This window comes from Anabrus simplex, chromosome 6 (genome assembly GCF_040414725.1).
Source record: "Anabrus simplex isolate iqAnaSimp1 chromosome 6, ASM4041472v1, whole genome shotgun sequence".
Taxonomy (NCBI): Eukaryota; Metazoa; Arthropoda; class Insecta; order Orthoptera; family Tettigoniidae; genus Anabrus; species Anabrus simplex.
The window spans coordinates 60,557,151-60,584,521 of record NC_090270.1 but is presented as its reverse complement, the minus strand read 5'-3'; the positions used below and the strand labels follow the sequence as shown (position 1 = coordinate 60,584,521).

Genomic DNA, 27,371 nt, shown 5'->3' with positions numbered 1-27,371 from the left:
CATTGAAAGAACTTGTAGCGAGCCGCTACGATGTGAGGATCCTTAGCATAATGTGCATGTATGCGAGCTAGGAGCTGTGCAGAAGGAACTTTCGAGATCTGTTCTTCGGGGCTTAATTTCTGCAGTAATTCGCAGGTAGTACTTCCTACAGAACTGAGAAAAAGAGCTCGTTGGCGCTTCTCGTCCGTAATGGAGTGGCAGATAAAATGCTGTTGAAGTCGAGCGAAATACACTGACCATTCTTCTTTCTCTGGGTCGAAGGCAGAAAATGGAGGAACGGTGGTGTTTTGTGCGGAGGAAGAGAGAGTCCGTATGGCTGTAAGCAATACGGACTGCTGCTGTTGCATGAACTGCTGTTGTTGCTGCTGTAAAGCCTGTATTATAGCCGCCAATTGCTCGGTACTAGCCATGTTGACAGATGAGACAGTGAGCACAACTTGAGAGACAGCGTGCAGGGGAACCAGCTGGAAGTGTGACCTTCAACGATCGCCTGAGAGACAGAAAGAGAACGCGCAGCGACAAGGCAGTGGAGAACAGGTGCTGCGTGCGCCGTGAAAGGTTGGCTTGATGTCCTCAGTTCGAACGGGGCGTACACTGGGAGGAATGGTACTGCAAATACGAAATGTGAGCAGAGTGTTGGCGTGGCTAACTTGTGTCCCGTAGCTAATTTGTTGAGATGGCGTAACCACTTGGAACGCTTGCTTGTCGTCAATATTGTTGTATTGGCGGCAACTGAGTGTGACTTTTCCTCGTCGCCAATATTGTTTGCGAGACCTACTACGAAGATTTTCTCGTCGCCAATTTTGTTGATATTGGCGGTACCTACGTATGACTTTTCCTCGTCGCCAATTTTGTTGTGTTGTATACAAGGAACTTGGTATACAAGGCACAACATAAAAGTTTATTGCTTCAACACATTTATACAATGGAAACCTACAACCTGTTTTCCAGTCTTAGACCGGGTCAGGAATGTAATGAATGAAACATATATAGGCTAGTATTACAATGGGGTCGCCACTCCCAAGGTCAGCCCTGAAAATGGTTTTCCGTGGTTTCCCCATTTTCACACCAGGCAAATGCTGGGGCTGTACTTTAATCAAGGCCACGGCCGCTTCCTTCCCACTCCTAGCCCTTCCTTGTCCCATCGTCGCCATAAGACCTATCTGTGTCGGTGCGACGTAAAACTACTAGCAAGAAAGAAAGTATTAATGACTGATAGATGCTATGAAATGATAATGGAGAGTGTTGCTGGAATGAAAGATGACAGGGAAAACCGGAGTAACCGGAGAAAAACCTGTCCCGCCTCCGCTTTGTCCAGCACGAATCTCACATGGAGTGACCGAGATTTGAACCATGGTATCCAGCGGTGAGAGGCCGTCTGAGTCACGGAGGCTCCACACATTTATACAATATGTACATGAAATAGAACGAAACTTTTCTTGAAGCTTGTTGAGTTGCACACTTTTAACGTTAATATAAGGTAGTAGACTGAGTATTATTTACATAGGTACAAATGGAGATTCCTATATACATTCAATCTTGTATTGATGAAACAGTCTGTTCAAATGAATGTTCTTGACAGTCGAAATCTATCGGTCATATATAATAACAAGTGGAACTTGTAGAGAGAGTTCGTATTAGCCGAATGCTAACAGGAGGCGTATAACTTGCAAGGAACTTTCGTCTAGTGTTCATATATATAAAGCAGAATGCTATGATTGGAGTCTGAGCACTGTAGAGAACTTCAGTGGGTAGCAGAATGCTTGGATGGGTGCTCGACGTGGCTACGGGATGCAGGATGAATGCGGCAATGTCCAGAGGTGAAACCTCACGGCCAGGAATCAGTCCACCTATTCAGAACACACTTGCGGTGTAGTCTGGTCGTTGGACACTGTAGGAGTCCTGGAGAGGCGATTTTTCCCCCGATGTTTTCATTCCCCGCCTGAAAGGCGGGGCGGGCCTCCTTGAGGGTTACGCCCTCACTCAGGCCGGGTGAAGAGGGGAAAATCGGGAGAAGCGAAGGAGGAGGAAGATGGGAAAGCGAAGTGTACAGTAGAAAAGGAGAGCTAAGCGAAGGTATTATTATTGGGACGTGAATAAAGGGTGAATAGTTCCAGGTTGTAGGTGAAGGGTGAGGAGATGAATGGTAGTGGAAATATTCTAGAGGGAGGTGGTGAGAAGTCGGAAAAGTTCAAGTGCTGGAAAGGGTTGAGGGAAGAAGCTATTTGGAGGTGGGGGCGGACACACGGGTTGTGGGTGTGGAACAGGAGGAGGGGTCGGCCGGGGGCGACGAGAGGTGGTGCGGGATGGTGAGCGTGCCGGTGGAGGTGGTGAACGAGAAGGCTCTACTCTGTAGCGATGCTGATGAAGGATGGCTCCGGTGGCAATGAGTTGCTGGACGTCGGCGGCAGTCGGGAGGAAGAGACGAACCAGGTATGTTGGACCTGAACTGCTCTGGATGCGACACGCACTACAGGCTGGGATTCCGGCGGCGTGAAGTTCCTGGATGATGTCCTCGCTGGAGATGGAAGGGTCAAGTCCGCGGATCACACAGCTGGGAAGACCATGATGAGGTGGTGATTGCTGCGATGGTGCTGCTGCGACGTTGTCTGAGGGCGATGGCGGCGGCGTGACGGCGGATGTTAAGGGGAGAAGAATGAGACGTTGTAGCGAGTGGGAGGGAGGAGGTCACAATAGGCGATGGATGGCAAGTTGTAACGAGAGTAACGGGGATGTGCGGGGAGGACAAAAGTGTCGAGGTAGAGGTCGTGGTAGGGGAGATGAAGTCGATGTGGGTTGGTGCGACGGTGTGATCAGTGGCATATGGACCACTGGGACAATGGTAGGGTCGGCAGAGAGCTTGTTAAGGATAGATGGAGTGGGGTCCACGGGGTAGAAACGGTCATGAATGGACACGCCGTAGTCAAGCAGTCGTTGCTGATCCACTGTCGTTAGCAGGTACAGAAGAATCACTGACGATGGTGTGGAGCTTGCGCCGTCTAACAGGCGATAGGCGTCGTGGAGGCAGTAGCCGGCGGAGCGGATGGCGATACAGATGTCATCTTCGGAGATGGTAGGAGCAATGTCGGATATGATACATGTGTACATGGCGACTGCCAACGAGGCGTCAGCCTTGGTTTTTCAGGGTCGGCTGGGTAACAAGCTATAGATGAGGGCCACCCGGCCGCAAAAAAAAAAAAAAAAAAAAAAAAAAAAGATGCGTAGAGTCGTCCGACGATGCGCGTGTGGTTGGCGATAATGTTCTCTGTGATTAGTGTTGCATGTGTGACTGGAGAGGCGACTGCTGCTGCTGGAAAGCTTTCATTCCCCGCCCGAAGGACGGGGCGGGCCCCCTAGATCGTGTCGCGATCTCTCGGGCCGGGAAATGTGGAGAGAACAGTGAGATATTTCAAATAAAGAAGAGGGAAAAACGGTGTGAAAATTTGGATGAATGACTACGGGGCTGAGGTTCTGAGGGTGTGCGGGAGGAGTGAAATATTTAGACGAGGGTACCAGGCTGTAAATGGAAACTGAGGAGGTGCAGGGTCGCCGTGATATTATAGAGGGAGGAAGTTAGGAATCGCAAGATGTCGAGTGTTGGAGCTGATGGGGTGAAGAAACTGATTGGTGGGAGGGGAGGGTAAACGGGTGGAGAGGGTCGATGTGGTGGGGGTGGCCGGGTGTGACGACGGGCATTGTTGGAGTTATGTAGAACAAGTTGGGGTGGTGAAAGAAATGGCTCGACTTTGTAGCGATGGCCAAAGATGTAGACTTAATTGGCGATGAGTTGGTGAACGTCGACGGCAGTAGGGAGGTGGATGCGGACCATATACGTCAGACCAGAGGTGTTCTTGATCCTGAAGACTCGGCGGACGGGTACGCCTTCTGCTCGAAGTTGTTGAAGGATGGCTTGTTCTGAGTGAGCAGGATCCACTTCACGGATCACACAGCTATACATGGTGTGGCGGGACGGTGATGACTGCGATGAGGGTGGTGCTTCTTCGGCGGCGTGGAAAGACGACAAAGACGACGGTGCTGCAGATGTTGCGGGAGGCGTGTATGAGGCATGACGTTCTTCGGGTGTTGAAGGAAGAGGGAGGAAAGAAATCATTATGGACGCAGGATGATTGGTTGTAACCATAGTGATGGGAATAGGGGAGGGGTTGAAGGTTGATGTTGTAGTGGAGATGGTGGTGGTAGTTATCGGCGATGTAGAAACGGCGTGTGATGTTGGCTCGGTTGACGGCGTAGATTCCACTTGGTGCGAAGGCAGCTGGTAGGAAGTCTCCTGTGGTGGCGCGACCGTTGCAGGCGGAGTAAAATCAGTGGCTATGAGCTGATCCATGAGTGACGCAGGAGTAATTTCCACACTATGGAAGATGTGATGAATATAGACGCCGTTGTTCAGGAGGCAGCAGACGTCGTCCTCTTTGTGGAAATATAGGACATCTGGTGACGGTCCGGAACTGTTTAGTAGTCGTGTGGCCCAATGAACTGGAATGCCTGCCTTGCGGATTTGTTGGACGATGTCGTCATCGGAGTAGGCAGGTAAGCATGGCGGGGAAGCCGACTACCAACTAGGTGTCAGCCAATATGCTCTTTAGAGCCGGCGAGGTAGCTGAGGTAAAGATGGTGAGCCACCCGGCCGAGAAAAAATTAATGAGTAATGAGTAGCTTTGATGTTCCACTCGGAGATGTCGCTCCTAGCGAGAAGTGTTGGGGTTCGACGAGGGATGGAAAGGCGAGAAACGTTGTTCCTTTTATAGCGCTGGCTGACGTCACCGACGATCACGTCAGCGCCCTCTGGAAACATCCATGTGTCGGGCGGGCTACGGAGATTGTATGTGCGGAGGACACACACACACACACACACACACACAACAAATTCAAACAACACAAATACTGTAGCATCATGGAACTGTCGTTAAAAATCGATATTAGTTCGAACAAGGTTAATCGATTGGGTAAAGTCAGATTCAATGCAATCCAGCAATATTATTTCTATAATACTTGGCGTTATAAGACTAATTCTGTCAGAAGCGGCCATTGATTGAGGTTAATTTGAAATACTACACTTCGAGCAAATGGCCCTTTTCATGCCTACTTGCCCGCCATCTACAGAACCTTCCTACAACTACCTACTCGTAGTGAATGACCTCCAGCGCCATCTAAAACTTCGGATGGAAACTACCTGAAGCTGGCCATAAGCCCCATTCAACTTTCACCGGGGAGGTCCTGTTACAGCAAACTGAGCATCGTTTATTTGGTAGTGGGAGATAAATTCCTCACGACACCACTCCTAGAACCAAATACACCCGCTGAACACCGGTACAACACTGCTCATGCAAAAACCCGCAATGTTGTGGAATGCACTTTTGGAGTAAGGGAAAAAAAAAATTCCAAATCCTTGAGAAGGAAATGGGTTTCATTCCTACAGCATGCGGCAATGCAACAGTAGCTATGGCAGTCCACAATTTCGCTCTGGATGTAGGCGATCTGTGTGAATAAAGACTTGTTCAATAACAATGAAAACATTCACTTTGTGAATCACGAAGAAAATATAGTAGGAAATGCCATGTTCCTTTGTAAATAAAGACAGTATGAGAAATCTTGATTCTAATTTAAGAATATTTAAACTAAATAAACATATTTGATGAGAAATTACTGACAGAACTGGTTTCCGATATAAGGTGAAAATAGTTACACACTGTTTGAAACTTCATCTGCCGTTTCCGATACAATTACACATACTTCACTCGCATGGTCTAATCCAAAGTTGACCGAGTTTTCTGCGGGCATTGAACACATTTTGTTCTTGAATATTTTTAAAACGTTCACTTTCATATTGTGCAGTTCCTCTTGCATTTTTCTCTCTCTTCATTCTCTATGCAAAGGAAGTCCAGACTCATCTTATGTAGCACTGCATGCTGCTTATATATCTCCTTGTCCTGTTTACTAGGGAATCTTCTAATTTTCTCAGTACTTCCAAGATCTGTACAACAAAATGTGTCTCTTTACCATAGTACAGCCGTAAGAATTTCAGCACATACACAGAGGTTTATAAACAATTTCAATAATATTTTATCAAATAAGAGTTAATTTTACACTTACCAACTTTTGGACTTCCAGCAATATCAGTGATAGAAATTTCAGCATGATGATCCACTGGAATGGCCAGACTCGGATCTACTTCATTATCATTATACAGATCACCAGCATAATTGCCATCAGCTCATGTATAGGCTTATTATTGCCTTCCATGTGATTAGCTGCTATTGCATCAGTCATAAAATGAATTAATACCATCGAACACCTGGTACATTATTTCAATAATTATTTTTGATACATCAACGTACGTTGTCTGGACTACCACCAGTTTTTTTTCCTGTGGCCATGGCTTTCTGCTTTTTAGTCTTCGCTTCTAAGTTCTTCCACAGAATTTTAAGTTGTTCTTCACTGCATTTTCCATCACTCGAAACATCGAGTTCTTCCGTCACGGTTTCTCCATGCATTTCTTTATTTTATCCAGCATTTTATGTCGTGTTTCTTAAACTATATCCTCTGCATAAATCTTCATTATCTCTACTAACATGCATTACCTTTTGCGCTCATGTTTTTACCCAGTTTCTTATCACATATACAGACAAAACACTCCGCAAGTAACTAACGCTACATCTACAGTAGTAATGAGAAGAGTAAATTGTACTTCAGATCTCAGACGTTACGTCTGGAGTAATTAACTACCGAGGTATGCTTCTGTAGTATGGAGTTTAGTAGACTCTGCTTCTGGAGTAACTTAACCCTTTGAACCCCAAGAGTAAAAAAAATTTTAATAAATTTTGTATTTGTCACATTCAAATGCATTTTTACCATTTTAAAAAAAATTCCACCCTAGACTTGGATTTTTGAACATGTTGCTTCAGAGCTACATTGGGGCTCAGTGGTAATTCGAAGACAAAATAAACTGAAAATTTAAATATTTTACCCTACTTTATTAAGACATTACACAGTACTAGAAACATTACAATATCATAATTGAGACATTACACAGTACAAAAAAACATTAAATTATCATAATAACATGTTTTAGAACACTGGATGATGGGAGAAACGTCACGTTACTTTAATAATTTTCCTTCACAAGCACTATCATTCCAGTAACATATACAGTACACAAGTAAGGCATATGGAACAGAGTGAAGCAATTTTTTGCTGCCTCTTAGGTCATCAGCCCAGAGGCTGGTTGGATCCTCAAACAGCACCACCAAAGGCTATGCAGCTATAGGGAAACCACAAAAACCAATGACAGCACCAAAATGAGGCGTACTAATCAACAATTAGAATTAAAGAAGGTTCAACCTATTCAATACAAAGTGTGTTGTACAAGGTGTTCACAACATGTTAATTATTATTACTAGTACCGGTTTCAACGCTTAATGGCGTCATCATCAGCTAGAAATCACAAAGTGGGCGGGTACTTAACATAAAATTGTATACATGATACATGCATTGCAAAGTACAAATGATTGACAGTTTTTACATTAAGAGCTAGATGAATAATGAGTAAAATATGATGGCATAATATAACGCATAGAGGCGTAACGAGGTAGGTAGGTATTGTACAATAAAATTGGTCGGATGAATGAGAGTAAAAGTCTTAGTATAATAATAAAATGATGCAGTAAAATTGTCCACTCTTCTGTTGTTATCGATGGAGATATATAAGTCCAGGTCCAGTGTTGTGTGTGGTTGGCAAGACCATCAAATATTTGTTTAAGGCTGGTACGCCTGACGTTGAGTGGTTGAATAAGGTTGAATTTTGAGGTCGTCTCAGCTCAACATAGGTGATGAAGCTTAAAAGGAAGAAAAGCTAAGTTAATGAAATGGATAACTAAAGATGGGTTCGCAGCCGAATGTGATGGAATATGGGACTCGCCTTGTTCAGCGCGCTGGTTGTGTGTTGTGAGAAGGGTTGTGGACGAGTGAGATGGATGCGAGTAAGTTGAGTGTGAGTGGAGGAAAGGTGGGAGGGGCAGGAAAAGGAGAGGGGGGGGGGAAGGAGAGAGGAGGGGAGTGGAAGGGATGGGAAGGGAAGGCGGAGTTTAAGGTGGGTCAGGGGGATGGAGTGGTGCTAGTGTGCGACGTAGAGTGTTGTGCAGAGCGTAAAAGATAGATTTCTTCTTCGTGGATTTGATGCCTCTAAAGACTTCAATTAGGAAGTCGAAAAGAATATTAGGTTTTTCTGAAATTTCATTGAGGTTTAGATTGGGATTAAAAAATTGGTCTAAATGAATAAAACAGTTTTCCGTAATATCAAGTAAAAGGCCTTTATGTTCTTGAGAATTTCTAGGTCTTGTTCTATGGTAGTGAAATTATGCTTTAAGTCATGTATGTGTTGGCCTATTGCTGAAAACCCCCTCTCCTTTTCCTGCCCCTCCCACCTCTCCTCCACTCACTCAACTTACTCACATCCATCTCACTCGTCCACAACCCTTCTCACAACACACAACCAGCATGATGAACAAGGTGAGTCCCATATTCCATCACATTCGGCCATGGACCCCTTAGCTTTTCTTCCTTTTAAGCTTCGTCACCTATGTTGAGCTGAGACGACCTCAAAATTCAACCTCATTCAACCACTCAATGTCAGGCGTACTGGCCTTAAACAAATATTTGATGGTCTTGCCAACCACACACAACACTGGACCTGGACTTATATATCTCCATCGATAACAACAGAAGAGTGGACAATTTTACCGCATCATTTTATTATTATACTAAGACTTTTACTCTCATTCATCAGACCAATTTTATTGTACAATACCTACCTACCTCGTTAGACTATAACGCCTCTATGCGTTATATTATGCCATCATATTTTACTCATTATTCATCTAGCTCTTAATGTAAAAACTGTCAATCATTTGTACTTCGCAATGCATGTATCATGTATACAATTTTATGTTAAGTACCCTGCCCACTTTGTGATTTCTAGCTGATGACGCCATTAAGCGTCGAAACCGGTACTAGTAATAATAAATAACATGTTGCGAACACCTTGTACAACACGCTTTGTATTGAATAGGTTGAACCTTCTTTAATTCCAATTGTGAATCTCAGTTCAATACAGGAAAATGAAGTTCTTAACTCATAATGACAAAGCGTACTAATCAAGACGAGGTGTGAGGTAGTTTGCCATTGATGCAGTTAGGCACAAGTTTACATTACATTTTGCACATACTACTTGAGTGAATCCACCTGGGCAAAATTTGCATCTACATTTACCAGAGTATCTCGGCCAGTGTTCATACGCGTCGTATCGAATGTCATCATTTGGACGGACTGCACATGTTCGCCTTTTAGTGGGTTCTTTGAGTGCTTCACTGGAGCAACGTTTTGTACCTTTCCCTTGCACTGATCTCATCAGCGCACTTGCAATATATGCCTGGAATTTTGCGAGCGAATATTGACATTTTTTATGTCGTTGAGCCTGATGTCTATGGTACAACAACCATCCATTCACAACAGCAACACTAACACACCAGTATATAATTCTAGTGTACTACTTCACGGATCTCAAATCAATTCTGTACAATCCCTGAAGCATACCAGCCAAATCTAACCCTCCCATAAGAAGTTATACTCTTTTGTAACACTGGGGCAATCTATTTCCATGGTTAATTTTTGTGATGCATTCCACCTCTCACATTTCCCTACTGAATCAATTGGAGCATAAGTTGATATAAAATTCACTGCTTTTCTGTCATACCATCTTATAAGTGCCACATTACTGTCCCTTTCCACACGCCAGTCGTAGCTGCCTCTTCCAGAGTGTTTCAATTCAGCTTCAGACATCAGGGAACACTTGCCCATCCTGTAATTACATATTGTGCCTACATAGAATAATCCCCTTTCTTCTAGTGCTATGGCAAGTTGAAGAGAAGAAAACCAATTATCGAAGTAAACTTTGAAGTTTGTGTGTTCAGCAAGCTCATGTGCGATATGCTTGGCGAAGTACGGTTGTTTCATCTTCTGAGTCCTCAAAATCTGACAATTCATCTATTTCAGAATTAATTCCATCTGATAACTGTTCAAGAATATCAAGAACGTTTTTCATTCCTTAATTGTGTCGGTTTCATCTTGGCTAATGGCATAAAACAAGTATAAAATGGAATTACAATCTGGTTGGTAAAAGTTAGGTTAGAATGATTTGTTTAAACTTAACCCCAATGTAGCTTGAGAGCAACACCATTTTCTAATCAGATATATTCACTAGCTATGATACATATTCCAATTTATCACGGTAGATAATCTTACAACAGTACATTAAATTGACAAATACACTAATATAAAAAGTTAACTCACCATTAATTGTTCTGAAACGTGATTTTGTAACACTGGCGGTCACAGAACACCAATATATGGCGGTACTAGATCACAGCCAGCTGATTCATTTCACATACTAAACACACACACTGCCACCTAGATCAGTGCTGTAAGTGGCATCTGTAGTCATTTTGTGAAAATGCATACCTGTAGCTTTATGGCAACAATGGGGTTGAAAAGACTAGTCTAAATAAAAACTGGTGAGGTGTCCTTGAAATACACCTTGCTTAGGAGCTACACTGGTAGCGATTGACGTCCCAAAACGGGGGAGGAGCTTACGGTTAGCTGTTTCCAATATGGCGGCGAGATAGTGACGGGAAGTAAACACGACAGTGATCGGGTGTGCGTCTGTAGGATTTATTAAGTGTTCAAAATGTCTTTGGTGTCGCATGCGCAACTGTTGAGAGTTGTCGGAGATTTCACGCGTCCATTAGTGGAAGGGGAAGAAATACTTGATACGAGTAGGTAAAAAGTTTGAAACAGAAGATGAAACTGGTGTTGTAGCGTTGTGTTTGCAATCATCCCACATCGATTCAAAACCGCACAAAGTTAATGTTGTCTTGAACAAGGGGGTGAAAATGTGAATTGCAACTGTATATGTAAAGCGGGATTGTCAGAGAAATGTTACCGTTGACATGCTAATTCACCTTAACAGTTAAGCTACTGTAATTTTCCACTATTAGAGGTTATGGAGTAATTTCTTGTTGATTTGGTCCATGCCAAAGCCTTAGCCACGTGACGGGGGAGTTACCTGTTTTGTAAACTGTAATCTTGGGGAAGAAAGAAAATAATAATTCTACTAAGTAAATGTTGTAAAGCAAATAAATCCTAGGCTTTATACAGGCTTGTGTTGGAACAGCCCACATAAATTTAATGTTCTTCCATTTTTACCATCAGCACAAAATTTAGAACTTAGAACCGACAACAATAAGTATAAAATTTATAACTACCTACAGAATATGTAGAGCAAAGTTGGAAAATTATAATTTAAGAGTACTTTAACCTCTACAGTCACAGCTGTTTGGGGTTGAATACTTGGTTTGTCCAATTCTACCAAATAATTAGGTTATGGCTTCTAATTTAAGATCACCGGGCGAGTTGGCCGTGCGGTTAGGAACGTGCAGCTGTGAGCTCGCATCCGGGAGATAGTGGGTTCGAACCCCACTCTCGGCAGCCCTGAAGATGGATTTCCGTGGTTTCCCCATTTTCATACCAGGCAAATGCTGGGGCTGTACCTTAATTAAGGCCACGGCCGCTTCCTTCCCATTCCTCTCCCATCGTCGCCATAAGACCTATCTGTGTCGGTGTGACGTAAAACAAATAGCAAAAATAGCTAATTTATGATGGCAAAATACTACATATTTTCTTTCATTGATAGAAGTATTTTATAGGCAATTTAAATGCAGTGCTTAATTACTACCACTTAAAGTTATTACTCACATGTAGATAATTTACTGCCGGCTGTTACACTGTGAAGAAGTTTACAAAGAGCGGATTACATTCTATGTGCGGCACAGAAGTATTAGGCTACAAGTTTATCAGTATTTTTGATGTAGCTAAATCTTTGTGAATACAAATTAAGAGACAATAACTATCAATGAGTACAATAAACAGTACCGGTACCTACGCTGTGGAAAGAAGCCGTCTTCACGAAAATGCAGACTGCACACTGTCATGTATCGCGTAATGAGTTTTGCAATTGACAGCGCGAAAACCCATCTTTCTCTCTGAACTTCTTTACAGGAAAGTAGTGAACAGATTTTGCATCCGTTTTATACGATTTGCAACCGTATACAGAGCAGTACCTCCTCAAATTTGACAATTTTCTTTCTGTTTCCACCACGACGTCAATGCTTTGCCATGTAAATAAACCTCACCAGTCACTATGTTGCAGCTTCAACATTCTACCGCGTGGCTGTGCCATCCAACTTTTCTGACGTCAATAGGGTTAATCTGTGATGGTGCATGCCACCCATAATATTCTGCATCATGATCAAATAATGGTCGCATGTGACAGTCATCCTTCCAATCAAGTACCAAAGTCTCATCAGCCTATATCCACCTCCACCGAGTTGGATAGCCTCAGTCTCTTAAGTGCAGCCAGTATCCAGTAGATAGTGGGGTTTAACCCCACTGTCAGCAGCCCTGAAGAAGGTTTTGCGTGGTTTCCCATTTTCACACCAGGCAAATGCTGGGGCTGTACCTTAATTAAGGTCACAGCCGCTTCCTTTCCAGTCCTAGCCCTTTCCTTTCCCATCGTCGCCGTAAGACCTATCTGTGTCAGTGCGACGTAAAGCCAATAGAAAAAAAAATTCCACCTCCCAACAAGACTCGGCCACTGCATGAACACACTGCTCTCTCCCTCTTTCTTTTGTCATATCAGGCTCCCTGTGGCCTGTCAACATGAACCTACCCCACCTCCGCTGAATTGAAAGAGGTCTCATCGGAAATCTCACTATCCAAAATTGTTTCAAGTCCACCATGGCAAAGGTGCACCAATTGACCTCGTTCATCCGAAGAGATTCTTTGGCAGGAGGTTTTCTGCAATGGAGTGCAGCTTCACGTAATTGTTTACGGATCGTGTATAGACATCCAAGAAAATTGGTCATCTGAATGAGCTCCGTGAGTTTAAGAACAGGTTCTGTGAAGTTTTAACAAACCTGTTGCTTCTTCCCTGGTAGAAACCCACTTAAAACAAGTGCTTGGTAGACATCCAATGTCCCCTGACACTGCTGTATCCTGTATAAATAATGCACCGAGTCAGAGCTAAGCAGCATTTAACATCGACGTTAACTTGGTCAAAGTTTGTGTTCATTGCCTGAAATGGTGTATTAATTTGGAGGAAAAAAGGACCTTCAAGCCAGAATTCAAACTATAGCTGTTATAGTAGGCAAAAAAATTTTAACCTACGGCTGATCCACTGTGCTACACGTGAACGTGCCACGCACTTATTTCGTAGTGCTGTATGCAAGTGCATGTCATGAGAGGAGGGCAAGGGTTGAACGAGAGCAAGTGACGAGAGAGAACTATGGGCTATGTTGCATTACTCATCCAGCTGATTGTAAAAAGCATATCATATCCAAAGTGGACACTACATTTCTTGTCTCATGTGTGACCATTTGACTGTTCATCTGTACTTGGGATTCGTCCTTTATTTGCAAAACCAGATGCTGCTTACTTCCTTCATGTGCTGCAGAGCTTCCGTGAGGTAGTTTGCAAATAATGTAGGAACCAAAATGGAGCAATTTCTGTACCTGAAAGAGTATGACAATCAAGTATAACAGCTGAACAAAATTCTAATTGTGGGAAAGTCCATAAGACCTTAACCCCTTGAAGATCACGGCGCAATATATTGCATGCCGCGGCAAGTGCCGCTGTGGTTACGGCGCAATATATTGCGTGTCAGAATTTGAAGTGATATATCTTCATAACTGTAGGTCTTTGGACGACGATTGAAAAAACGGATAGCTCCTGACATCTGTTGGCTATTTTCTGAAGTCGTTAGGTTATTGTTATTACCTCAGGGACCGCTAGAAAGGAGAAGTTTTTAAGCGGATGTCTTCAGCTTTATAGAGTCAATTGCAAACAGTTGAAAAAGACTGCGCAAAGTCGAGCTGACTTGCTTACAAGCGAAGATACAGTTAATGAAATTCACATGATTCTTGCGATTGTTCAGTATTTGAAGACAGTGATGAAAACGACGTAGGAGGTATATCTGGAAATAATTCAAGTAGTGAAGACTTGAATGAAAGTGAGGACAAGGTCTTACAGCCGCCACATCCGAAGCGAACGAAAGTAAATAAAGCACCTTATCCCCCCAAATGAACCAGGAAGAAGACCACCTTCAAGAGTGTGCCATGTGTGTGCTCACACATCAAGAAGGGAGGAAAGGAACACTGACCATCTACCACTGTAAGGAGTGCAACAAAACTCCTTGCCCTTGTTTTGAGGATTATCATACCCAAAAACATTACTAAAAATGATGTTGCACAATTTTTGTGCTTAAACTACTTGTTTGATGTCATGTTAACATACTGTGTTAAATACATTAGTTTCATTAAAATATAATGCCTCTTGAGGGCTGTTTTCCAAACATGTGCAAAAACCTAAATTTTGGGTTTTGCAGTGGGCTAAGAAACCTGACTCTCAAAGGGTTAAGACAGGAGCAAGGGAAAATGATATTGAGGATTTGTAAACTTGCATTCACAAGCCTAAGGAATAGGCCTGAATTAAAAACACCACATATCAATTTTTTTGGCTTGTTTATTCAAAATGCACATGTTTCGTGAAAAAATTATTTTGATTTGTACATAGATATGGCAGGTATTGCCAAATATTTTGCAGTTTGTTTTGAACACCAAAACTTTCATTTCATTAGAAATTAATAAATAATTCACACTTAGTGAGATGTTCTTTAAAAGTGAATTTAAAGCTCTTGTTTCATATTATGCATTTATGCTGTTAAATATTATATCTTTTTACTTTCTTCTAAATGCCAAAGGTGTTTGCTGGCCAGTGACAAACTTGACAATTTAACATTTAGGGTCAGTCATTTTCCTTGCAATGATGTTCAAACTAACACCCAAAATTCAATTATGGTGGATTAACTCGTCAAGATTTCTTATTTGCATCAGCTGGCCATTTTATTTCCAGTGATGTTTGTAATTGCTGGAAAAAAAAGATCTTTGATGTTTTATGTATAATCCAAACATGTACACTACCATCATTTTATGTATCATGTTTTTGTTTTTTTCATTTCATCAAACACATGCATTGTTGGACAAGCATGGATTCAAGGTTGGTTACATTTTTTACTTTTTTTGCCTGACCCTACAAAAAAACAGGAAGTCAATCTAGCACATAGCAAAAACAAACAAGAACCCCAATTCCATGCCATTTATAGTTGTAGAAATGCTTAAGACAAGTTATTAACCATAAACCCACTAGTACATTGGACTGGACACACTTTTAGCAGATTCAATGGGGAAAGTAATGAGAAAGAGGCTGCATAGATATTCCTTAGTATGGTATTCTTATTTTTCAATCCAACAACTCCACAAAACCCCCAAAGCTGCGAAATATCATTTCATGCCTGACCCGGAGATATGGGGAGTTTACTGCTGGACAATATCTTTACAGCATATCAACTTTTGCTCAATTAAGACAAACATTTCATTTAAAAAGACTTCAACCTCTTTCTCTATTTGCTATGTGCTCAGGACAAGCCTCCCTAGACCAAAATATTATGCAGCATGCAAGACTCAAAATCAAACCATAAAATTTTCTCATTTCCCGCTAAAAAACAAAGATATTGACATCTCAACATTAACTTGGTTTTACCATGGACAATACCAACAAAACTTAATTCTGTACTTGCGATGACAAAAAACTTTCTTCAGAACACGACAAAGTAACACAACACCTTACAAGATATATGCTCCTTAATGATGGAAAAATTGAACACAAACACAGGAGACAGGATTGTCAAAACTATATCAGGAAATCAAAGATACACATCTTGTCAAACAAAGAAATAATCCATCCACTGAGCACAAAATTTGAGTGCAGGAAAATATAAAATACAAGAAGTCCTTTTTCTTGTTTAATAAACTAGTTGTTCACAAAACAAGATGTTCACTTATATTACTTTGATTCTACTACATTACATCTAGATAACCGTTAAGACCCTCTAGAGCGAGGTTTCATTTTGAGCCTTGATAATAGATGGATTACGTCGATTTAATCGTCCAGTGGAAGGACATCAAGAAATTCATCTCAAGGAGGTGTCTTCACTCTAAAAAAAAAAATCAGGTCTGCTTGCTTTTTTTAAATCTCATGCACTAACACAAAATTGGATGTTAAGTTTTAAAAAGTTGCCTTGATCTACTAGAAGAGGCATGGAGAGTGCTGTTTAAGATGATCTGTTCTAAGCACTGCTCTCAGTGGTTGTATTCTGGACAGCCTGAGTTGTCTCCTGAAAAAAAAAATTCATATAAAAATTTTTTCTAAAATACATTCAACACGATTTCTAACGAATTTAAACAATCTTTAATGCAATATTAAACAGTTGCATGCGTCAAATTGTAAGCTTAACTCCTTTTAGTTTTTCCTTGGTTAAAAAAATGTCTTAGAATCTGCAAGGTATCCTTTGCCTGTCAAGCAGACACCCTTTATCAATGCAGTAGAAAAACGTTCCAAAAATAATGATAGAAGCTGCCATAAGTAAGTAGTGTCTGGCTCCATTTCATCAACTGTTAAATACATAGTAATAAGGTGTGAAGATGCACTCATCTCCAAACTTTTCCTACAAATGATCAGCAATGTAAAAAGTTAACTGCTGTGAGAGTTGCAAACAGTACAAAACAGAAGGCAGAGGCTGAAAGAAGTGCTTTTCGTGTACACTCCAAAGCTATTTTGACTGAATACAGCTGTAAAACATTGTGCTTGAAGTCTACAACCGGATTGTTTCAATATTTGAATTGTAATCCCCAGCTATGAATGGAAAACCGCCACTTGAGACCTCTACCACCTTTTACACGCTGTTCAGCCCCCGCCCCATGCTCATGTGTTATGAAATATCCTTCTGATTGCAGCATATTTCAGCTCTAATTGCCTCCAGATGACTGGATTCATGTAAGTGCACTTACGTAATGCAGCTAAAACATCAAAATGGCACACCACATTTACTCTCCTGTAATGCATTTGGCTATTATCAGGAAGAAAATAATCAGAAAAAAATTGCAAAAAATCTTTTCAATTCAAGTGCAGTTAATGGTAAAACCCATGCATCTGCACCATTTGTGCAATTGGCTTTTGCTACTCTCTTCCCCTACCCAACATTTTTATAAGTTCTTCTGGCTTCAGAACTTCATGACCCACGCAGCCGTGTGTAGTGCGTGATTAGGAAGAATCCAGTACACAAACAGGAGTAAAAATGAGCGAGAACAAGTTTTAAGGCACCCTTCAAGTTGAATGTGTTACGATATGCTGCAGAAAGTGGAGTGAGAGCAGAGTCAAATATGAAGTTCAGCCGTGTATGATTTGTTCTTAGCATAAATTATAGCAAAAGAGCAATTCCTTCCATGGTGTGCAAAAAGGAAATTGTGGAGAATGACATCACTGTGCCAGCAGCTTCAATCATATCAACGAAGTGATTGAATTTCACGTTTTGTAGCATGCCATCAAACATAGCATTGCTGCACAGCAGTGGTGTATAGTTATGTGACCAATCTGCTGTGGTAATGCAGAACGGAACTGATGGAAAACTGCTTAAATGTGCTAATATCACTTTTGTGTAAATTAAGTATAGTCGTTAGCTGCTACTCATTTCTGAGAATAAGTTTCTCCTGCAATTCTTCTTTAAGCCTGTTTGTTCTGCGGAGATGTTGCTGATGACGAAGCCAATCTTCGCATGAAACATGCGGTCACACAGCTCATATCTAAAGGAGGGTGGAGGACGCGGTCAGATCCGATGTAGTTTCTATTTTTTAAAAGGTTTCAATTTATTGTCCGAGGCGTGCCTGCTCAAACAGTGGGGCACCTGCAATAGCTTTGCGCCAAAGAACATCGTTTTGTGCAGTTGCCCAAGTATGAGCTATTGGTGGTATTCACAGTCAAGCTGGCCTTGAGCTGAGCTCAGACATGATTAAAGGTACTGGCACTCGTGGACTTCAGTGGCTATTTATCGATGAATGCTATGTGGAATGAAGAAAAAATCCAGACGGACTGGACTAAGGGTTGTATAGTCGCCCCTCTTCAAGAAAGGAAATAGATATGTGGCAATTCTAGACGATTCACACTCCTGTCTCATGGACTAAGTTGCTGGAGAAAGTGATAGAGAATATGAAAGATTATCGAACCACAGCTTGAGAAAGAACAATGCGGGTTTCGAAGTAACACAACAACAGATCTATTTTTACTGATAGGATAATAAAGGAAAAACATTGGGAAAAAGGAAACAATGTAATCTTTGTCTTTCTGGACCTAGAAAAAGCCCATGACAGCATACAGAGGTATAAACTTTGGCATTGCTTGAGGAGGAGAAACATTCCAGCATCTCTCGTTAAGTAAAAATGTTGTACAAACACTGCCAGAGCTGTGTAAGGATAGGAAATGGCTATTCCAATGGGTTTGAAACAAGTAAAGGAGCACAAGGGAGCACTTTGTCACCTCTACTATTTACCAGAGTGATGGATGATAATCAAGAGTGAAACGGCATAGCAAGAAAAGTGTATTCAAAGCATTTGCATTTTCAAATGTGGTGATTTGGAGAGGTAATGAGGAAAAAGTTGAAGGAAAGTTTATTGGTTGGAATTGTCATTTTAAGGAATTTGGACTTAAAATCAGCCTGAAGAAAACAGTTGTTATGACGCTCAACAAACAAAAGTCAGGAGGAAATATAACAGTAGATCGACAAGAAACTGCAAGAAGTTAACCATTTCCAATACCTCGGTAGTGTCCTGACTGAAGATAACTGATCAAATGCTGAAATCACAGAGTTCAAAGAGGAGCTGTTCTTTACTATCACGTTAGAAACCTTCTCTGGGACAGCCACATTCTAGTACGAGCCAAACAAACACTGTATCAAGCCTACTTCCTGCCCAGAACAACCTATGGCCTTGAAATTTTTATCATCACAGACAGAGACAAAGTGGGCTCCAAACTGCAGAAATGAAATTCCTCCAGACAATGCTACAAAAAGGAGATGTAAGATCCACAACGAGAGGATTCGCCAAGAGATTCAAGTAAGAGAATCGTTATGTGATACCATAATCAGATCAAAATTGAAATTGTTGGCCATGTAATGACAATGGATTCTTGCTTGGTAGGCTAAGGAAATGGTTGGAGAAAAACTTAGATGGCAAAAGACCTAGAGGCAGACCTCGAAGAAGATGGATCAAATAAGTTAAACAAGATCTACAACACAGAAGAGAGGAATGAAACGAAGTACAGGAAGAAGAAGGGTACCTGAATCGGCTGAAGTGGCAAGCGCTCATACACCACACCTGGGAAAATGGAGACAGGTAACTGATTATTATATCCTATGGTGTAAAACCGCATAGTCATCAGTCCATACAGACAAGGAAAGCTGTGAAGATATTATAAATAAGAAAAAAAAAAAAAAAAAATTATGCTCATGATCAATTTTATAAGCTTTCTATACCATAGGCCTTCACATTCAGGTTTCTTCTGACACTGATAGTAGGGCAACTTAAGTAAAGAGTGTCCTTTCTTTCATTACTCCCTCGTTTTATTATTCAAATGATAGTTCGAGATTTTTTTCTCATTTATACAATCATAACTTTTCTTCTCAATATGGACCGCCTGATTACCACATCAAAATCCATCACCAGTTAACGCGATTCAATAATACCGTATTTATGCAAATAATTCCTGCATATTTTTTTTTAAAAAATTCGAGGCACGAAATTGGGGTGCGGGTTTTACTTGCGTCAAGGTTGCCCACACGCTCCTGACTCACCTAGTTTTCGATGCTGAGTGTACAGTTATGCTTTGTGCAACTGTAGATGGAAGAAAACTGTCCCCATATGTCATATTTAAACAGAAAACAATTCAGACTTAATTCTAAACTGACTTTACATTTTTTTAAAAAGTACCGTATTTTACAAATAATTTAAATTAAAAATTTCTCCACGTCACGATAGAATGAGTCTTCCGGAATGTGCAGGGATAGCTTTCCGCACTTTCACTCAGTTTGGCGTGTCTATAGCGTGTTTCACAGTTGAAAATAGAGTGAAATCGTAATTCTTTTGTATTCAGCGTTTTAAGGAAAACCACAATATCACATAGCAGAGTCCGCAAAAACTGGTGAGGGTTGGCATTTCTGAATTGGCTGTTAATTCGAAATCACATAATTGGAAGTCCGATTCCTGTATTACAAAGACATCGAATTAACGAGGTTTTACTGCATTGCAAAACTAACATCAGATTTTGCCGGTGTGTCTATTTCGAATGTTTACATTGCATGGAAAGGATTATCCATCGGTCGTGTTACTGTCCAGTAAAAAAGAGACCACGTGTGAGAAGTGCTTTAGGCCCGTGTTCACCAACGTCGGTAACATTTTCAAAACTGGGATATGTCATTTCGGATAACTCTTGCTTCTGTATTCACTGCAGGATTTATTATCTTGGTTTACCAAAACTAACTTTACAATGGCGAAAAGCATAATAATTACCAAAACCAAGTTTTCGTTTCAATCTCAGTTTGAACCGCATTTTTCATACTGACGCCCCGGAAACCATGGCCGACTAGATCCCTCGCTGAGCTAGCTAGAGCGACGCATTAAGTCGGCTGTGAGAAAACAAATGACTACGTGCTGCCGCCACTATCAAAGTGTAAACAAAGTTTTTGATTCCATCCGGGGTTTGCAAATAATTTGCATAAATTAACTCCGCTATTTAGCAGAAACGGAGAAAGAAGCCTAATATGACTTTCCAAGAGAGTGAATTGTTATTGAACTTTGTGGCAGAAAGCATTAACAAAGGGAATAAGAAAACCAATCATAGCCTACACATTGTACATCACTCAAATAAGTCAGTATTCCTTCATTCTTCATTAAAAGTCACCCAATCGTGTACCGTACAAGATATTAGCTATAATCGAGAATTAATATTAGGCCTATCTATGTGTTGGGAATTCCAGGTTAGGTTCGGAAGCTTTAGATAACCTAAAATGTGTCAGACGTTTATTAATTGCATAATCTTGATCATATTACTCGTCGCTGTGATTTTATCTTTCAATTAGATATTCCAGCTGCCTACGGGCGTTAGACGTGGAGTGTGACGAACTTTTAAGTAATTCAGGAGAGGATTCTAGTGATGCAAGAGACAATGAATCTTCGAACCAAGCCTATTGCAAGTTCAGATTAATGAAATACCTGTCACGTAAGTAGACCTACTTGGTCATTTTCATGGAAAATATATTTCATAGCAGTGATATTTGCATAAAGACCACGTGGACATCGCGAAGTGATACGAAATATTTGTTTATGCCTAAGTTACTGCCAAAGGCCGTAGCCGTGTTGAAACACTGGATCCCGTGAGATCTCTGAAGTTAAGCGACATTGGGCGTGGTCAGGAGTTGGATGGGTTGCTACGCGCTGTTGGTATGGGGTAAGGGAATGGAGGAGCGGAAAGGAACTGGCCACCCTACCGCACGTAAACTCTGGCTCAGGAACACCTCTGTGGAGGTTCGGACCTGCCTTCGGACAGAATAACCCTTACCCTTACCTAAGTTACTCTTCCAATGAAAGGAATTTTAGTTCATTTCATTTTTTTCAAAACGAGCCTTTCTAAAATGAGGGTGCGGGGATTATTAGGGTAAATACGGTATTTCCATTGTAAGCAATGCTCAGCATTGATATACACTAAGCAACAGAAGTCTAAATTCATGAATTCTCTCATACTCGTCCCCCTGTGGATGGGAGTGGTAAACTAACACCCACAGTACCTCTGCCTGTTGGAAGAGGCGACAATGTGGCCCCACCAGCTCTGAACTCAGAAGGGTGGGCTGGCAAACATGGGGCCCTTACCAGAGTCTCGGCATTGCTTCCACTTGCACACACGCGCACAGATATTACGGAAAATTAGAATGTTTATTTCCTTGTTATAGTGGACACGACCGATACAGAAATGCCACTATTATTAATATAATATAATATAATATATATATATATATATATATATATATATATATATATATATATATATATATATACAGTAGAACCTCGATTGTACATTCCTGGAAACTATGTTTTCCCATATTATCGTAGGTTGAATGTGTTGAATGGTCGAACATCCCCCAGACTTATTTCCTATATTATTTGTTCAAATTACGTGGTCCCGCGAGCATACTTATTAAATAAAGTTATAAAAACCCTGCATTATCTGTTTCTTGGAAGACCGATTTCCCGGATTAACCACCCAGAAATTTCAGTCCCATCATCGCTAAATCCTGGATCATGCGTTTTTCAAGAAACTGTATCTCACAAACTGACGGCTATGGCATACTTATGGATTTTTGTGGTAACGCCCCGTCATTGCGGTAATTGAGGAAGTACTGTACTGTAAAAGCAATCGGCAGTGAACTCCCAAAAAGGACCATCTTAGCATCGCATTGTTTAGAGAATCCTCTGAAATCATAAAGTAGGGAGCGTCGACAACAACTAGAAGGAGACAGACTGCATTTTGACAGCTCTACTTTAAAATGGAAAGAGTCTCTCCAAATGTTCGTACTTACAAAAAGTCTACATTATGTTCAGGGTTAGATGTTTATTTTACTTTTTTCAAGTGTATTGCCGAACGGGTTTTCAACACTTCCCTCAGAGCACTGTTGTCAGTAGGCTTTCAGGCAAGAATCCTTAAGTTACATAAATTTAGTATTTTAATATTATTAGATACGATTACGTTAGAGACCAGAACAGATGTTGCACCTTACATAAAGCAATGGGAGGTTTTATGATTGCCCATTACTGTTTTGGTCCTAATATAAGGCTGGGAATTTCAGGTTTTTTTTTTTTAAGTTAAAATGTTATAAAAACCACAGTCGTTTTATCTGCGCACATTACATTTCAAAAGTTTGTTATTTCGCACTTGCACCAACTTCTACAGCGAGGCGCAATTTCCAGCTGAGCTTAAGGTCACAAATAACCGTGATTTCTTAAGTTTGACAGGGTTTCTCTTTCCAATTTGATTGTAATTAGTGAATGGCAGAATTGAATATAATGCATTCGAGAACTCTAGATTCTATCCTTACATTCAAAACTAGAGTTCAACATAACTGTAAAAGACTATGTAGGCATAACTTACACGGTACAAGATTTTCATAAACTTACTACAAACAGTATACCGGTGACCAAATTACAAGGGAAGATTAAAAATAAAAATTTCGCCATCATGTTGGGGGCGCTTTTATTTCTAATGTGCTTTATTTTATTAGATTAGAGAATTAAAAACTAGTTGTGGTTGATTGTTGTTTGGCTTGGCGTTACAGGTATTTGATTTTTCGAAGAGTTTGGCTGATCAAAGTTGCTGAACTGAAAGAAGTTTTCAGTGGAAACTAACAAAGTTTCCCTGGTACAACAGAATGTAAAATTTTGGAGAGCCCGTGTTCAATTCCTGGCCAGGTCAGGCATTTTTACCTGCATATGAGGGCTGGTTCCAGGTACACTTATGATTACCGTTAACTGAGGAGCTACTGAAAGGTGAGATGGCGACCCCGGTCTAGAGAGCCACGAATAACGACCGAGAGAATTCGTCACACTGACCATGCATCAATGTGTAATCTCCAGGCTTTCGGACCGAGCAGCGATCGCTTCGTAGGTGGAAGGCCTATAGGCGCTGTGGTTTGGTTTAGGAGTGTTTGTAACATTACAATTATATACATTTCATTTTTGTAATGTTTAGCCGAATTGTTGATGGTTCATTCGTTTCCGGATTTTCAGTTTTCCTGTGTTGTACTTTTTCCCCCGCGGTCCCTCCAAAAACAGAATCAAGGTTCCACTGTATTAAGGCGAAATTAATAAAAATGCCCATTTCTTTTTAACATTTTTAGATTCAAAGCTGACCTAAAATTTAAAAGTGCAATTTTTTAAACGCAAGTTTCTTCTCTTTCGAGCCCCACAAAAAGTCCTTAACTCAGTGGAACCTTTTCTTTCTGAGCGATACGAACAATCCAATTCCACACAGGTCTATGGTTGTGAAAATACATGTAAACTTTCAAATACAGGTACCTTTATCTTAGTTTCTCCCTCACTCTGGCTGTTCCGAGGTGGCCCACGAGACTGCCTGGGCAGACGGCGGCGGTAACGAGGTCGTGGAGGTCGTCCTTGAGATCCATCACCTCGAGGTTCACGCCCTTCACTTTCACTTACATTCTAGTAAAGAAAAAGAAAATCAGTTTTAAAAATTAACACGAAATATGAACAAAACAACAGCATAATATACTTCAACTGTAACACATTAACAATTGTAAATTGATTTATACAATTACACATAAAAATACCTTGCCACATTCAGCCTGGGAAAACTGAGAAATTAAGTAAATTACCTGGCCGTCCTGGCTACGAGGTCTTCTCGGAGGAGGACGCCCCCCACGGAAGTTACGGCGGAAGAAGCGCCGAGGAGCTCCTCCACGTCCGCGTCCTCCACCACGGCCCTCGCCACCTTCAAACTCGCCACCTTCCTTCATCTCGCCCTGTAAAGATGCTAAGATATATTACTGGTACAAGAGGGACAAAGTTTAGTGCGACACAAGCTGAGCATATAATTTTAAACAGCTTTAGACTTAAAGATCAAGCAGTAGAACGAAAAGTTGGTTATCTAATAGTGAGGTGTTTAAACGGGCACTAGCTTGGCAGATGTGCGGATAGTAGTTGCGAGGACGAGTTCGCCCAAAAGGAAAAAGTGAACTATCATACGGCTTTTACAAGAAAGAAGGTATGATAAATATAGGGATAAGAATAGTAGAGGGCGAGACAAATATGTGTAAAATATTGGCACATTTCATAGGGAAAAAAATACCTGGACATCGAAAGCTAGGCAATCCTACAGTGACTCTGTACAGTGTGGCCAAGGCCAGTCCAGCCGCCATGTTTTTGCCAAGTACTCAATCAGCTGATAGATGAAGTAGAGTGATATTATTATTATTATTATTTCAGTAAAGAATAGACTAGGTCGATGTTTTAAGATGTTATTTATTTTGCTTATGCTGTATGTATATAGGCCTATCAGTATTTGTTATATTCAGAGTCTGACTACTTGACGTAAGACTTCAAAATTTAGAGTAATACGTGGTATAGACCTACAAGTTTTAATTATTATTGAAGAGGTTAGAAATTCTGTGTTGGTAGCTAGGCCTATCATAACATTTATATTATAATACATGTGGCATAAAATAGTATAATCATTGTCTTGAATAATGTATGTGATGACTGTAAAGTTAGCCTACATTTTTTTTCTATTTCCTTTACGTCGCACCGACACAGGTAGATCGTATGGCGACGATGGGACAGGAAAGGCCTAAGAATACGAAGGAAGCGGCCGTGGCCTTATTTAAGGTACAGCCCCAGCATTTTGCCTGGTTTGAAAATGGGAAACCACGGAAACCATCTTCAGGGCTGCCGACAGTGAGGTTCGAACCCACTATCTCCCGGATGCAAGCTCACATCTGCGCGCCCCTAACCGTACGGCCAACTCGCCCGGTCATTTAAATGTAAAAAAGTAACATTACCATACATCAGGTTACATGGTTTTACATATCAGAATGTACAACGCAGTATCATAAAACTATACGTAAAAATGTACTTTTTATATATGACTTATCGGTATGCATATAATCTGAACACACGCAGAAGATAGAAAATAATATGACTAGTTAACCGATGGGTAGACAAAATTGTATTACCTACCTGCATATTTATGTTAACGTAATATAAGTTAGCATAATATAATGTACCATTTTATTCGTCGTACTAATAGTAATAATAGAGAAAACCTGCTACTCTTTAGTGGCGAAAACAAGCAACTGCCATGGTTCCCGGGTTATGTATAGTGCTCCTTTAATGATCGCTACGGTTTGATCCACGTAACGAGGAATTAAATGTTAGTATCACTATACAACAGGCCTATCGTTTGAGAAAATACTACGTGTTGCTCGGTGAAAACAAGCAGTTTTCCTGGTCCCGGTGTACTTGTATTCAGGACTCAATTATCGACCACCCGCTGTTCGATTTCAGTGATGTGCGACTAATTCTGTGCCCCGGTTCGGTTAGTACCGGTAGATATCCGCTGTATTTTAAACATTCTGTTTACTACTATAGATTTTGCTAATGCATTGCTATCACTTATTAATACCTTCTTTTTTTACCGCTCTTTCCACAACTATGGGGTTGTGGGTGGGAACTGTGTCATGTAGCTTTGGTCCCGTTTAACAGCCGGATGCTATTCCTGACAAAAATCGTATATGGAGTGATGTAATCACTATTGCGTGTTTCTGTGGTGATTTGTAGTGTGGTATGTTGTCTGAGTATGAAGATGAGAGTGTTGGGACAAACGCAAACACCCAGTCCCCAAGCTCGAGCTATTAAAATGCCCCACCCGGCTGGCAATCGAACCCGGGACACACTGAACCGAAGGGCAGTGTTCTGACCATTTAACCACGGAGTCAGACTATTATTGTTATCATTATAATGCATGGGAAAACTCAACTTGATGCTAGGCGGCACTTATAACCAACCACGTCCTTCAACAGATGAATAGCCATAAAAGTTTGAATGATCGGGAGTGACCTTTCCTGTAAGTTTTGTTAAGTACAGGTTTCAGATAAAACAGACATTTTCGGGGATACTTGAACATTTGTGAAAAATAATATAATCATGAAAATCTGTTATTTTCGTTACACGGTAAAATTGCACAAAACGTAAAATGTTGGAAATTATATGCTAAACAACTTTCATTATGTACAGGTTTTCGATACGGCGAATATTAACGGAGAAATCTGACATTTACTATCCTGGACTCTATAAAATTACTAACCCATTTTGTTATTATTGTTACCATTATAATGCATGAAACAACTCTACTCGTTGTTGGGAGCGTCTTATAACATGCTGAAAATAAGCAATGGCCTAATTTCATTTTTAAAACCTTTCCTGATCTGTTTCTGCAACCATAAGCATAACAGCCTGGCGTAATTTTATTCAAAACTCAGACCTCAGAAATACGTAAATTCACACGCATTTCTTAACTAATAATACTAAATAATCTTCCATGTTTAATAAAAACATATTTTCGGTGTATTAAGGTTAAAACAGGTAGCCTGCACTTCGCTGAAATTGCATAAAGAGTGATCTTGCCCTGTGCTGAAAACACGTTTAAATCAGCTGACGGGACATTTGGCAAAAACATGGCGGAGCCAATCAGAATGAAGCACTCGTTGGCCACACTGTACATAGAGTCACTGTAGG

At 40.9% G+C, this 27,371-nt stretch overlaps 1 protein-coding gene across 1 annotated transcript in view; it reads right to left on the bottom strand.

The window, feature by feature from the left end:
* Positions 1-14,631: 14,631 nt before the first annotated feature.
* yps (ypsilon schachtel) overlaps positions 14,632-27,371 on the bottom strand; it is a 164,689-nt gene continuing 151,949 nt past the window's right edge. The window contains exons 6-8 of the mRNA XM_067149749.2: positions 24,455-24,601; positions 24,138-24,281; positions 14,632-16,360 (exon numbers count right to left, since the gene is read on the bottom strand). Of these exons, the coding sequence (XP_067005850.1) occupies positions 16,313-16,360; positions 24,138-24,281; positions 24,455-24,601 (339 nt within the window). The 3' untranslated portion in view covers positions 14,632-16,312. The remainder of the gene's footprint in view (positions 16,361-24,137; positions 24,282-24,454; positions 24,602-27,371) is intronic.